Source organism: Xenopus laevis, chromosome 2S (assembly GCF_017654675.1).
Source record: "Xenopus laevis strain J_2021 chromosome 2S, Xenopus_laevis_v10.1, whole genome shotgun sequence".
NCBI lineage: Eukaryota > Metazoa > Chordata > Amphibia > Anura > Pipidae > Xenopus > Xenopus laevis.
The window spans coordinates 111,877,793-111,893,720 of NC_054374.1; the positions used below are offsets into that span (position 1 = coordinate 111,877,793).

Sequence of the window (15,928 nt, forward strand, 5' to 3'; positions counted from 1 at the left end):
CCAATCGAATTTCATTCATTGATTTTCACTAGAAAAAAATAAAAATGCTGCCATTTTTACACATTAAATCACAGCATTCACAAACTTTGAAATGTTAGTCACTGACTGTGGTTCATAATTAGGAAAAAAAGGGCGGGGCAACAACAACCAATCAGATTTCAGCCATTGACCTTAAAGAAAAATGATAAACTGCTGCTATTATCACAGTTTAAATGCTAGGTGTACCAAACTTGGCTCAATTACTCACTGGGTGACTGCGGTCAAAATTTAGGAAAAGTGGGTGGAGCCAAAAACGGCCAATCAGTTTTCACCTATTGACTTCAATGTAAAATTTTTGATTACTGCCGTTCTCACAGTTTTAAAACCAGAGGTCCCAAACTTAGCACTGACCATGACTAGGTAACTGGGGTTAAAATTCAGAAAACTGGGCGGAGCTTAAGACAGCCAATCAGATTTCTTTGATTGATTTTAATGGGAACAATTAAGAAGGCTGCCATTCTCACAGTATTGATGTCAGGGACCTTGAATATCACAAATGTGGCCGCTGGGGGTTTCCACTTCGTTTAGAAAAAGTGGGCGGAGCCACCAACAACCAATCGAATTTCATTCATTGATTTTCACTAGAAAAAAATAAAAATGCTGCCATTTTTACACATTAAATCACAGCATTCACAAACTTTGAAATGTTAGTCACTGAGTGACTGTGGTTCATAATTAGGAAAAAAAGGGGCGGGGCAACAACAACCAATCAGATTTCAGCCATTGACCTTAAAGAAAAATGATAAACTGCTGCTATTATCACAGTTTAAATGCTAGGTGTACCAAACTTGACTCAATTACTCACTGGGTGACTGCGGTCAAAATTTAGGAAAAGTGGGTGGAGCCAAAAACAGCCAATCAGTTTTCACCTCTTGACTTTAATGTAAAATTTTGTATTACCGCCGTTCTCACAGTTTTAAAACCGGAGGCCCCAAACTTGGCACTGACCATGACTAGGTAACTGGGGTTAAAATTCAGAAAACTGGGCGGAGCTTAAGACAGCCAATCACATTTTACCAAACGCTATTCAATGGGAATATTTAAATTCCTGTCAATCTTACACTGTTAATGTAAGAGTGCTCAAACTTGGTCCATTTGGTGAAGGGGTGACTGGGATGCAAAGTTTTAAAAGTGGGCGTAGCCAAAAATAGCCAGTTTGTTTGAATGGATTTCAATGGTAAAATTGGATTGGCTTTAAATTTCACCGTTTTAATCCGGATTCTACCGACTTTGTGTACTCTCTAGGCACCGGGGGCGACTGGGCAAGACACCTATAGCGTTTCATAGCCAACATCCCGTGGTTTCTTCAGAAACGACACCCTCTAGTTTTGTTTTGTTACTTTAACTCTGCTAAAGAACTCTCCAAGCAGATCTCCATAAAAACTTTTTTTTGTACTATGAAATAAGTATAATTTGATATTTTGTAAAATAGTTAAACATCAATTTAAAGATTCTAGTCATAAAAGCAGTATTTGTTTCTCCCTATCTGTTCTCTGGTTCAGAGCCTTCAAACAGTGTAGCAGAAGTTAGTTATCCTCCGGTTCTGTAAATCGACTAGCTTATGATTCTGATTGTTTCAGGAGTCAAATCCAGAAGTACACAGACTAACAGCCAGACAGATATTATTTTTAATAGCAATTACATTAAAGCCAATTAATCCATTGAAATATTTTAATTGATGTATAATGGCAGATTGCTTGGATGTCACTTTCTTTCAATGTGCAAAAAATACATTTTGAATGGAACTTTCATTTAGAAAAAGTCTGATTCACTGGAGCATTCCAATATATTAGGTGTTGCTACTATTTTTCCATTTTACTTGCCTATTCCAGGCATCCTTAGCACTGAGCGTAAAATTGTTCATTTCTGCACTCTGAGGGTAAAACTTGTTTGTTTACTTCATTGAGGGGGGGGGTCCCCTAACATTTTGGTAACCTCCCTGAGGGGCAACAGCATCCTCTGTCAGCATGTTTACTTTTTTTGCCATATTTTCCTGAGTAACATTAAACTGTCATAAACTGTTCTAAGATCCACCTGTCTCAGGTGCTATTCTTTGTAGAAATATCAATTGTTACATGGGCAAAATAACTGAATATGCAGCATTTCTCTGGCCCCCAAAAAAAATATATATTCTTGAAACATCAACAAGTTTAAAGACTGTGAGTAGACTGTTTGAAGCTGAACAATCTGAATTGGGAAGTGCAGTGCCTGTGTTCTATCTCTTTGTAGCACTACTGATTTTTTACAACTGATCAGTCAGTGATAATGCAGTGCTAAGACACTGGACTGCGACACTGCACAATTTATTATGTGTCCGATAATTTGCCTAATGCCACAAATAGCTAAGTTCCCTACAATTTTTCAACAGAAGCTGCATAAATAGGACTCACGCTGAACATACTTTTTGCCTATTGTTTTAAATAAGAAATATGTTTTTAATTTCCGGTCCCACAGAACTTTAGAGGATTTAATAAAATGAATCACCTGTCCACTAAGAAGCCCCAGATAATGAGCTGCTCAATGGCTGCTGCTTTGATAAGAGAGAGATTTTTTTTGGATACAATTAGATAGGCAGTCCTGATCAAATTGCCCTCCCTGTTTAGAAAGAACATTTGAATTATTGAACGATATGTAAAATTTAATTTTCAACACAAGTCCTATTTATTGTGGCTTTTTTTTTAGATGTATACTGACCCTTTAAAGGTTTGGGTTTACTTAAAAGTTAAATATGCAGAAAGCGGCCCTTTTCAACACGCTATTAATAGGTTAATTCATAGTGCTGGGTTCAGAGGAGTTTCTTATTAGAGAGGCTGTCGTGTAGAGAATTAACCCATGATTGATCGACACTGGTTGCTCAAAATCAGCTCTTAGGGGTCCGTTTACTAAAGTGCGGTAAAAATATTCGCACAAAATATAGACAAATTTGTCGCCAAATATGTTTTGACCAGTTTACTAACCTGCGGTAAATATACATTTGCAAATTTTCTTGCGCAAAAATATGTTTTCGCCAGTTATTGCATTTGCTGAAAATAACGCTACGTACACATTAACGCAGTGGCCAGGGCCCGCACCCCCTCAGGGCCCCCCGGCAGCTTGCGCGCCACTGGATTCCGGCTGAAAATAGCGTACGGAGGGGGGCATGGGGCCCGGCTGCGCGTCCCACACCAGGGCCCGCCCCCCTCTAGTTACGTTACTGCATTAACGCCTGGTTTACTAAACAGGGAAATGTGCAAAAGACAAAATTTATGCAAGAATATTCGCAAAATTTTACCGCCACCTATGTAGTGGGCAGGAAATATCCAATAGTACTTTTTTTTTTTTTTTTTTTTTACCCATCATTCTTTGCTGACAGGAGAGAGATCTGTAGCTATTGCTGACAGGATGTTTTGGCAACAGCAGCAGTTTCAGCTCAGAGGTGTATTAGTGGCAGCGGCATCACAGTCCAAGGATTCGTCAGCCTCTACGCTTTTTTGTTTTCATTGTGATTGGCTACATTAAACTGTGCATTTATATGAAGCAAAGAGATTGACTGGTATGATTTCTTGTTCATATGATTCTATTGGCAGAAGGGTTTATATGATTCATCCATGTTTAATTGGTGTTACTCTGGTAATGTTGTTGGATGGTATAATCATCAGTCAATAAAGTTTGAGTTTTGAAGGTGCATTTCTGGCCATAAATGTCACAGTAAAAATTGCCATAATAAACGCCATAAAACAAGACTATTTTATAGCATAAATATTCGCAACAACGTAATTTGCTGCCAGAAAGTTCGCAACTCGCTAAAATTACCGCTAACGTAAGTTAGTTCATTAATGTAGTTACCGCAAGTGATCACAATGACTTCTAAGCGCATCGCTGTTTAGTAAACTTAGTCGCTGCGAATAATCTGGCGGAAAAATATTCTCAGCGATAACATGCGGAAACTTAAAGTCAAATTTACCAGTCAAACCGCACTTTAGTAAACGGACCCCTTAGTTCCAGCACAATTAGAGCTGAGTTTTGGAGGGATTGAGCAATGCTCCAGAACTCAGTGTTGTTTTGAAATCTCCTTTGGGCCCCCCAGATCACTGACAGGGATATGATAACTGCAGTGAGGTACATCACAAAGAACTGTTGACACAGACACTGGCATGGGCTGTTCCCAGCAGCTGTCAAAACACAGAACTGGGCTAGAGGACTCTTCTCTGTTCATCCTAAAACCCAGCACTAGGAAGTGCCATGCAGCAGTTCTTTTTTCAGAAAAGGGTAAATGAACAAACAAACTTAAATGTAATTTCAAAACTGCTCTTTTGCTTGAAATTAAGTTATTACATTTTTATTTCAGACTTTTGTTGACATTTTATTTTACAGACAGAAGTAGTTTGTTTCTTCAAATGATTCTTTGGTTTTTTTTCTGACGTATAATTGAATTACCTTCTTGCTAGCTTTAGTTATTTTACCAAGAAGAATATAGCCTGATTGTGAAGACATAATGTATTTGTTCTTCAGTATGGTTAGTAATACTGTATCAATACCTCAATTACTCAAAATGTAAACAAAGCTTGTTTCATATGATGAAACCAAATGATAAACAGGTATAGGACCTGTTATCCAGAATGTTCGGGACATGGGGTTTTCTGGATAATGGATCTTTCTGTAATTTGCATCTTCATACCAAAAGTCTACTATAAAATCATGTAAACATTAAATAAACCCAATAGCTTGTTTCATATGATGAAACCAAATGATAAACAGGTACCACCCCTTCATTAACAGCTGAAACAGAGGCTCAACTCTCTAACTGCCTCCTAGCTATCTCAAATTGGATGAACCAGCGCAACCTCAAACTGAGCTTATCATCTTTCCACCTAAATCTGATCCTACTCCCCTATTTACCATCTCTATTGATGGCATGCTCATTAATCCTGTCAACTCGGCACGCTGTCTGGGGGTAATCTTTGACTCCTCTCTCTCCTTCTCTGATCATATTAACACCAGTCAAAACCTGTCACTTTTTCTTACGCAATATTGCCAAATCCATCCCTTCCTTACTTACTGTAACCTTCTACTAGCTGGCCTCCCTAAATCCCTACAGTCTGTATTTAACACTGCTGCCAGAATTATCCTCCTTTCATCCAAAAGGGTACAGGCCCCTCCGCCGCTGAAGTCCTCATCATGGCTTCCTATAAAACAAAGAATAACATAAACTCCAACTCATAACCTTCAAAGCCCTTCATTCCTCTGCACCTAACTACATCTCATCTCTTGTTTCTCTATAAGTTCCTGCCTGAAACCTCTGCTCCTCTCAGAGCAACCGCTTGGTTGTACCCCCCCACTACTAATGCTATTTTCTGTATCAAACCCTTCTCTCTTGCGACTCCTTATATTTGGAATGCCATTCCTGAATCTCTCAGGAGAGAATCCTCCTTCATTGTTTTTAAAACGAAACTCAAAGACTACCTGCTCTGGGAGCACCTGGATAACACCTGAACTGGAAACTGGCACTTAAATAACAGTGAAACAAACCGCAACGTACAGCACTTTAATACCCCTCTGAATTGTGTTGGTATGTTACCCTCCCATTTAGACTGTAAGCCCTACAGGTAGGGTCCTCTAGCCTTTTGTTTCCTTGACACTGAGCACTTAATCTGTATTGTAATTATATTTTATATTTATGTGAAGTGTATTTCTAATAATACACTTATTGTTACTTTTTGTTTCAATGACCCCTTGTTTGTTACTACTAATTTATTGTTTTACTGTACAGTGCTTTTCCCACAAGGAGCGCTATACAAATAAAAATATACATACATACATACATATACGGGTATGGGACTTGTTATCCAGAATGCTCGGGGCTTGGGGTTGTCTGGATACTAGTCTATTAGAAAATCATGTAAACATTAAATAAACCCAATAGGCTGGTTCTGCTTCCAACAAGGATCAATTATATCTTAGTTTGGATCAAGTACAAGTTACTATTTTAATAATAAAGAGAAAAATGGAATAATTTTTAAAAAGTTGGATTATCTGATTATAATGAAGTCTGGGAGACTGCCTTACCGTATTTTGGAGCTTTCTGGATTACGGGTTTCCAGATAACGGATTTCATACCTGTACCTCATATGATTAATGAATATATAAAAAATGTTTGAAGGTGATTTGTACTGGAGACAATAAAGAAAGAACTGTCATTGTCTCCTGTAAATAATACATATTTTTTCCCATTTTCTGCTGGAGTGCTAATCATTGACTTCTGGTTTTGTGGTTTATGTGTTAACCATACAGTGAAATTAGAGGCAAATGCTGAGTTGGATGGTAAGTTAATTGGATTTAATTGAAAAGTATCTCAAGTTTGCTTGCATATTTGGTGGTTAATATGAAGTAATGCAAGATGTTTGAACTATGCATGAACTCAAATACAATATTCCAGGGTCAGGAAGCAGAATCAGGCCTTTGCATTTCCAAGCTTGTTACAGCAGATATTGATATGGTTTTTGTTATAAACAGTCCATTATTATAACTATTGATGGCATCTGCTGTAAACATACCTTTACTTGTATTCTCTCATTAGAAACACAACACAGTTGATTGATGTTTCCACCAAGCTTACTGGTAGGGTCAAATATTTGCTACATACACTTTATTGTTCAACAACTCTTGGTTGGGTGCCCACAGTTATTCTTCGAAATATTTAAAAAAAAAAAAAAAAAAGAATCCAAACAGCTTAATATTGTCACCAGTCATCCCCACATTCATTTTTTTATTTTTTTTTTAAAATAAGAAAATATATTTATTCTGACATACAATTTCAGATTTATTCAATACCACATATGTATTATTGCTTGTATGATTGTATCATCTTTACATCTGTGTCAATGCAGCACAAGTTGGTATAAAATGTCTTATGTATTTCTATGCAATTGCCTTTTTTTACATTAGAGCAAACTAATAGGACAAAAAATTCTGAATAGTCTATGTAGAATTTCTACCTTGCAGGCTTTCCTAAAAAATAATTTTGCATAAAGGAGAAGTAAGTTGTAAAGCTTATGGTGAGTTTACAATGTACTTACTGCAGGTGAGAATGCCCCATACATAAATGTAGTTACACAAATTATTACATAGCTCACTATTGTGGGGGATAAGTTTTTTTTATCAGAATTGCACATTAGCAATGATCTTATCTCATTTCATTCTTGAAACTGTCATGTTGCAGTCTCACATCTTCCCTGAAAGTATAATTATACTCCTGGATGACAGCTGCTTCTTGCAGTTTTCACTTGAATTTTTTCTGAAATCACTAATTTTGCTGAAAAGCTACACTTATTTGCTACTGTACTTTTTTTAAAATATGGTTGCTGGAACCAGAGCAACCATAAGGGCAATGGCACAAACACCTTTTGATTAGTTGGCTGCAATAAATGTTTCCCACCAGCAATTATGTAAATTTCCATTGGGAAAACGTATGCGACACTTTGCAAGACAACTTTTTGAATTTTTAAAAAATGCCACATGAGAATCCACCCCATGTTTAGTTTTTAGCTGAACTTTTAGCTTATGCTGTTCTGTATGCATATACTGTATAGATAGAGGGCCAGGATTAAGATGAAAAAGTGCAAGGGCAGGAAGTTTCACTTTACGTCAGAAATTTACTTGATTACTGGTGAAAACATTTGCAGGAGATAAGTTGCCCACAGTAGCAAATACTTAGGTGACTTATCTCCTGGTATGTCATTGCACTTATAGGAATGGAAGATTGGAGACTAAAAATATTTTTACATCACATGCATTAACTGAAAAGTTCTACATATCCTAACTACTACTTTTTGATAAGAGGGGGATTACAGACAATATTACCTGGTCTTCACTGACTCTCTTATGACTCACTGACAGTTTGTATTAATCTATAAACATTGTTTAAAACTGTTAGTGAGGTTGGGAGCATTAAAATGTAGAAAGCAAAAAAGCAGGATTAAAATGTGAATTTTTTTTTTTGTCCCAAACTTCATTAATATTCTGTAATAGTTAAAAGTAGAAGATTGGTGGTATTTTCCATTAACATCTGCTGCTGATTTGTGAACTCCCCTGTGCAAAAGAGCTGTTTTAAAGAAAAAAAAATCCAAAGGAAGTTTGTTTCTAATTTTGTACTCACTGTTATTATAGGGTGTGATCATATCACAGCCATATGTACTATAATCTGCTTTTAGTTTATCTGCATATGAAATACCCATGCAAAAATGTAGACTGGGATTTACATTGTGAGTGATATACAATTGAAGAAAACCAGGAGAAGACTGAGAATGTATATTGAACCCACAGGTTGCTAGCAAACTTTGAAAGTTTTTTTTTTTGCTTTGAAGCATTCTTTATGCAGCCATTTGACTAGTTATGGCTGAGTGTTGCCAAATCAATCCCCTTGGAATTATTCTGGTAAAGACCCTTGTGGAGATTTTGACCCAATGGAAGGAATTCTCCCCCTTAATGTATTAAAAGCCACTAGGTTTGTCCAAGTGCAGTAAACTTTGCACCTTTTATTACATTCACTCATAAAACTGCAAACTTAAGGTCGCCATACACTATTAGATCCGCTCGTTTGACAAGGTCGCCAAATGAGCAGATCTTAACGCGATATGCCCACTAACGACTGCCCTGAGGACGAAAGATCGGATTACAATACTACAAATGGCCTCCGATGGGTCGCAGGACCGCATCAGCTTGCAGATGCGGTCCTGGATTGTATGAAAAATCAAACTTGACCAATGATATCTTGACCTATCGATCGCGAGGACCTGTCGTTAGCCCCCACACATAGGCAGATAAGCTGCCGAATCGGTCTAAAGGACCGATATCGGCAGCTTTAATCTGCCCGTGTATGGCCATCTTAAAGGGGGAAACAAAACATGAAGAAATTCATTACACTCCTAATTAAAGCACCTCCATGCCTTCATAATTTGTCAAACTGAAATCTGCTCAGTTGAACTATTGCAGTAACCATAAAAGTTACCCTGTATACTTAAAATGAACATATTCTTTTTTTTATTGTATATCAGTTTATCGAATGGAAAACATATTTAAAGTACAATTATAAAACACAAAGAAGATATCAGCAAGCACTCAATTCCATATGTCAAAACTAGTGATGTGCGAGTTGACCCGAAACCCATGGGGACCCAAGGGTTTATTGCTGGTTTAGGCGGGTTTCGGTTGACATTTGGCCAACTGTTAGAGTTGTGTGTGGACCAGACTGGGGAAGTAAAATTCTCATCTGCTCCCGAGGATTCCTGTATTGGAAAAAGAGTCATTCACAGAAGTAGCGTGCAGAGCAAAAAGACGTAGATATGTGTTGGGTGCAGGTCCTACAATGGCAACATTTTGTAGGTTCGGGACGAGTACGGTTTAAGGTCACAACACAGGAATATTTTCAAATTTATTTTTAACATGGAGTTTGCAACATTTTATGAAACCGTAAACTGGTTCCCACAACACAGATTCTATATGCAGAACTGCTAATTTGCTTATCATCCTTTATGTATAAAGTACTAAAGAATTTTTAAAGGGTGTACAAAAGAACACAAGTATTTGTCAGTACCCACTTGTAAGATTAAAGTTATTCCTATACAGGAACGTACAATTTTAAGGGATCTAGGTAACAAGGCGATGGTGTAGGAGAAAAGGCAAATAAGCTAAAATAGTTCGCAAATATGGGATTTTTCCAAACTATTGTTATATTAAATTATTTAACTATAATTAAAGAAGAGCCTACCTTTTTGCTGCATTATTACCTTTTTGATAATATAGATTGTAATTACTGTATATTCAGAGACGTGCAGCTTGTCTGGCATTTACTACTTTCTCTGTTGCTGTTCTTTGTGTTTGAGGCACAGGGAGACTAAGTAGCTTATCCTGTGGATTTGTCTAATGGAAATTTTAAGAGCTGAATGTATATTTATTTTGCTTTATTTCCTCAAACCTATATGAAGGTATTAGAGAAACTTGCCTAAGAAGCCTTTGTCCTTTAGTTTCCTGCTGGCAGGCTTCTTTACCACATCCCACAGTCATCTATTGTGTTCTAATCCAAGGTTGAAAGAGAAAGAGTCTAGGGACCACAGAAGGCATATTAATCTAAATGGGGACAATTTGAGTTTTTCCCATAGCCTGTTTACATACCCTGTACTAAACATGTTCAAGAGTTGAAAAGTGTTTTTATATTACAGGCATGGGATCCATTATCAGGAAACCTAGTATCCAGAAAGCTCAGAATTACGGGAAGACCATCTCCCTATAGACTTCATTTTAAGGAAATAGTTTTAAATTTTAGAAATTTCCTTTTTTCCTGTAATAATAAAACAGTACATTGTACTTGATCCCAACTATTATATAATGAATTGTCATTGGAGGCAAAACAATACGGGTTTATGTAATGTTCAAAATATTTTTAGCAGTATAGAGATCTAAATTACAGAAAGACCCCTTATCCAGAATACCCCATGTTCTGAGCAGTCTGGATAACGGGTCCCATACTATACATTGCCCATGTTAAAGCGACACTGACACATTCCTATAAAAATCATAGGAACGTGTCCGTATCAAGTATGTGCTGCCCCCCTCAAAGCCGCCCCCAGTGCCCGCGAACCTTGGTGCAGCAGAACGAATGACACTACTAACAGATCTTCCGTATTGCTTTAGTGATGCTGGGCTGGGGGCGCAGCGATCCATCCATAGGCTGAAGTCCTGTTTTCATTCGTAATTAGCCTATGAAAGCAGTGTCTAGGATCGGGTTCATGCAGGTTTGTGGGGCTGGGGGCGGCTTTGAGGGGGGGCTTTGTTGGGAACTAATGCGGGTGCAGCACATACCTGATACTGACACTTTCCTATGTTTTTATAGGAACATGTCGGTATTGCTTGGGGTATCTACTATTTCTATATGATGTCAACTCAAAGTTTTAACTTAGAGAACAATTTATTTCAACCTTTATTTACTGTATCCAGATTCCTTTTTAATTAATTTTTATCAAATGCTCCGGGTGGCCTTTCACAAGATTCTTATGCTATGCTGCTAGAATTTTTGCCCATTCCTCATGGTGTAAGTATGTTGGGATTTTGGGCCTTTTGGGCCTCTTTATTCTGACACATTTCAGTTCAGTCAACACATTTTCAATAGAATCCAGGGGCATGAATGTTTCAGGCAATACAAGCGTTTTCATTAAATTCTGAACTGTTTAAAGAGGCGTCATATTTATGTATGTAAACATTTGAGCAGCAAGAAATCCGATATGGTAGCTAAAAGCTGAAATAAGTCTCCAAGCTTAAACTTTGAAATTACCTCATGGAGAAATAAAGTAGATACCATGTCTTACTTTTAGCATAGTGTATGTAAACCTTTGGTCTCCGCTGTATCGTCTGTTCTAAGCATTCCACTATACTATGCATTCAGGAGGAAAACTTTAATGGACTGTTGGTGCAAAGTATGCTACAGGTCTAATCACCAATAACAATCAATCACAAAGTTACTTGTAACTTGTTTTTTACCTATTTATGGATATATATTACTATAAAGATGGGAAAAGACACATCTAAACCTACCCTGGGTTGATGCACCCCCCCCCCCCTGAAAAGCCTTGTCGGCTCAGGTAACAAACTTGGCGATTGAGTTATTAGGTCTTTATTATTTTTCACCTCTGTGAATTTGGCCTGCTTTATCCTTTATCATTTAAACACAGTGACCACAAGTGCCCTGTAGCTATAGACAAGTGGAGGTCATTTATCAACACTGGGCAAATTTGCCCATGGGCAGTAACCCATGGCAACAAGTCAAATTGCTGCATTCACTGTTTTACTTGCAGCTGGCTTTAAAAAGCTAATCACTGATAGGTTGATATAGGTAACTCCCATGGGCAAATTTGCCCAGTGTTGATAAATGAGCCCCACTGTATTTATCCTAACACTTTGATTGGCATTGAGTTACTGACTGGAAATGGAAGAACCTAAACCATGCCAAATAATACCATATGCTCATGCCAGTTGCATATTGAACAAAATTGCATATTTAGTATAAGTAATTCTAAAACAACTGGACTTGTTGAGTAATCAATGAAGACGTTTCACTACACCTCCGAGCAGCTTCTTCAATTCAACTGAATTGACTGGTGTGGGAAGTCCCTGACTCTTGCCCTGTAGAGTGCGCCCTCATATGTTGAGCCATTCGTTTGGTGAGCAGTTGTTTTGTCTCCCCAATGTATAGGTCCGTGCACTCCTCGCTACACTAGACTGTTTATACCACATTGCTTTGTTTTTATTTAGGTGTTGGATCTTTTGGGTGTACCAGTTTTTGTCTCAGTGTGTTGCTAGGTTTGAAAAACACAGGGATGTAGTGTTTGTTAAAAATCCTCCTTTTTCTGACAAACCTGCTACATATGGGATGACTATGTTTTGCCTACTATGTGTCTCCGGGTGGTTATTTCTTTTATTGTTCCTATTGGGCTTGGTTGCTGCTGTTTTAACAAATGCACATTCTGGGTAGCCACATGCTTTCAAAGCTTCTCTGAGATGTTCATGCTCTTTATACTCTTTTTCAGTTGTCACACCCATGTCTATGCTGCGTTAATTGTTTCCATGCCTGGTATTAATATAAATAATTGTTCCACCTGTGTATACCTGTCAAGTGTTTTTTTTTTTTTTCTTAATGGACCAGTTTTTGTAAAATCTGTTAAAAGTTGCTGGCTTTCCTATCTTTACTTGTGTTATATTTTTTAAATCAAGGCCAAGAGAAATATATCTGCAGTTTATATTAAACTGTGTGCAATTTATTTGTAAAACATCATGAGGATTCAGCACATCCTGTAGCTGAGTTTATTTGAGGAAATATGTGGAAGGCTGTGTGTGGAGAATGCTTTAACTTATTTATTTTAAAATGATTTACGTGCTTAAGAAAGTAATTGCTTTTGCTTTGGCTCATACACTTAAGTACATTTTGCTGACAGCAGATAATGGAATTTGTGTCTTGCTGTGTTCCTTAAAAGCTGAAATTAAAAATTTGTAGTGAAGAATATTTTGAGAAAAAAATTAGACAAATTTACAAAACTTGAGCACTGACTGTTTCTGCACTATAGCATCTTTTTGTCCTATTTGGAGTATGTTCTTTTATGTGAGTAGTCAAAGCTTCAGAAATATCTCAAGATATTCTAGGAATTTATAAGTGGGGGAATTTAAATAACATGAATCAGTACGCAGAAAATTGCACATCATGAGCATGGAAATGTGTGTTACTGTTAATGTCCCCCCTTGCTGTAGAAAATAACATTGCAATGTTTTCATTTTTCCCAGTTGACTGAGAATGTGTTAGATTAGGGCTGAAAGCTCCCACAAGATATTACCTTTTGCTTTCAGCAGTGTGAGTGCAGACCTGCTAGGCAGACATCCATGTTCCATTGGATTACATTTAATTTAGTTTATACAGTATGTACAATTGCCAAAATAAAAGTGTCAACAAGAAAGGTTGAAGCGCTGGATGTTACAGCTAAGAGTGATGCTCCTGTCAGCTATTCCATTCAAATTCCCATGACATTGTGGATGGCCATTGGCATTAATGAGGAAATGTTTTTCTGCCCTTGTAAGCAATATCTGCATAAAGTTGTATGATCACACAACTGTTCTTTTCCAGGACCTGGCTTATGTGTTTGGGTTCATGAGCACTTTGTAATTCTATGCAAAGTAAAATGGAATAGCAAGACTTTTCTGTCCGTGTCAGATAATATGAATAAGATATTCTGATGATGGGAAAACAGACTTTCACCCCAAAGTTATACTGGTGAATTACTTATAATAGTCATTTCAAGTTAATTCATCTCTGCACCGGGGAGTCTTGGAGCCTAAGCTCACAATTTAGCTGATTATTTGTTCATATTCTAGTGACAGTTCGTGTAGGTCATGCTTTTCTGATCCTGCCTCTATGTAGATCTAATGTTAACAAGGTACTAAATTGAAGTCTGTTATTCGTGTTATGAGCAGACGTGTTTTTGCTAACTACTTTACTTCTTTTTTTCTAGGCAAAGCCAAAGCTGATTGAACCCATAGACTATGAAAATGTAATTGTTCAGAAGAAAATCCAGATCCTGAATGATGCACTAAGAGAAATGCTCTTGTTCCCCTATGATGACTTTCAGGCAAGTTATAGTACATTTTCTTAAAGGGCACCAATCATAACTAAAATCATTTGCTAAGTAAATACACTATGTGGGGGGGCGTGGCTATGTGAGGGAACGGAGCAGACGTGTCTGGCTGGAGCTCCGCACTTAACCCATCCTGAAATATACCCAACGCCGACTTTTTACTGCGAAAGTGAGTGGGCACTGCATCGGCTAATCCACTTCTCTCGACCATATGAGCGGTAAGCGCTCGAGGCGATCCCAAAGGGCACCGCGTCTCTCTAAAAAACAGCTACGCAACAGCGGGCCTGACGCCATCTTGGGTATGACGGAGACACCTTCGGGAGCGGCGTCTCCACCGTCAGCGGCTGGGGCTTCGGATGCCGCCGCAGTACAGCTCAAGGAGCTCTCACCGGAGTCCACTATGCTGCTCAACGCTATCCGTGAATCCCAGACGGCCCTCTCCTCCAAAATGGACGACCTGCGCATGGAGATCCAGGCTGAGGTCTCCATATTTCGGGCGGATCTTGATAAGGTGAGGGAGAGGGTGTCGGAAGCTGAGCGCCGCGTGGGGGATGCAGAGGACACTATTGCCAGACAACAGCCACTGGTGGCGGAGTTGCAGAGACAAGTAAAGTTGCTACACCAAAGGGCGGAAGATGCTGAAAACCGCTCGCGGAGAAACAATGTACGCATAATGGGTTTGCCGGAGGGAGCAGAGGGGCACTCCCCTACCGATTTTATTGAAGCTCTGCTTAAAGATGTGTTGGCGCCCATTACTTTGTCTGCTGCGTATACCGTGGAAAGAGCCCACAGGATCCCCACGCGGCGCATACCAGGTGAGACGCCGCGGCCCTTTATTCTGCGTCTCCTGAACTACAGGGATCGAGACGCCATTCTCTCTGCAGCTCGGAAAAAAGGCGAAGTTCGTTTTCTCAACGCTACGCTGCAATTCTATCCTGATTTTACTGCGGAGATTCAACGGCAGCGCCGCACCTTTCAAGATGTTAAACGGCGACTACGGGAGAAGGAAATTAAGTACAGCATGCTTTTCCCCAGCAGATTGCGGATCATTGATGGAGCGGTTACCCGCTACTTTACAGATCCGACAGAAGTCAGCCAATGGATCGACAATCACCATCGTTAGGCCGGATGGCCCCCTTGTCTGGTGCACTTTACGCAGTAAGGCTGTTTGCAGGACTGTGCCAATATACGGGGTAAGACACATTGGAGCCCCAGCCACCACGAAGAAGTTTTGGTTACACCTTAGATAGTTACGGTGTGCCTCCTCAGTTAGTTAGACAGGTTAAGGGATTAGGGCCTCCGTCTGTGGTTCGGTAGGTCAGGGTGGGGGGGGGAGTTAGTGGGATTTTGCAGTTAGGTCTGCCCACACGGGCTGATTTATAGCCTTATGCTTGTTTTGCTCAAGGGGAATACCGTGTATGATATGATGTCATGTTTAACAATGCTTCCTCTTGTATATTTTTTGTTTGGTTTATTTTTTCTATGCTTTTTCTGTTTCCCCTCTCTTTCTTCTTCTCTTTCTCCCTCTCGTCTCTTTTCTGTCCTGGAGTGTTGGAGGGGACCTAGATGGGGTGGCAGTCGGACGGTTCCTATTGGCACTGTACACTTATGGCGTCGCTGAAACTACTTACCTGGAATGTGCGGGGTTTGGGTACAAAAGAAAAGAGAGCATTAGTGTTCCAATTTGTGAAAAGGCATAAACCAGATGTTCTTGTGCTCCAGGAAACCCACCTCTCGGG

The 15,928-nt window shown here is 38.9% G+C and overlaps 1 protein-coding gene across 18 annotated transcripts in view; it reads left to right on the forward strand.

The window, feature by feature from the left end:
• LOC108709750 (dedicator of cytokinesis protein 9) overlaps window positions 1–15,928 on the forward strand; it is a 161,326-nt gene that overhangs the window by 50,589 nt on the left and 94,809 nt on the right. For all 18 annotated transcript variants that reach the window (XM_041584268.1, XM_018249866.2, XM_041584279.1 and 15 more), the window contains exon 2: window positions 14,067–14,183. In XM_041584268.1, coding sequence (XP_041440202.1) covers window positions 14,067–14,183 — 117 coding nt within the window. The remainder of the gene's footprint in view (window positions 1–14,066; window positions 14,184–15,928) is intronic.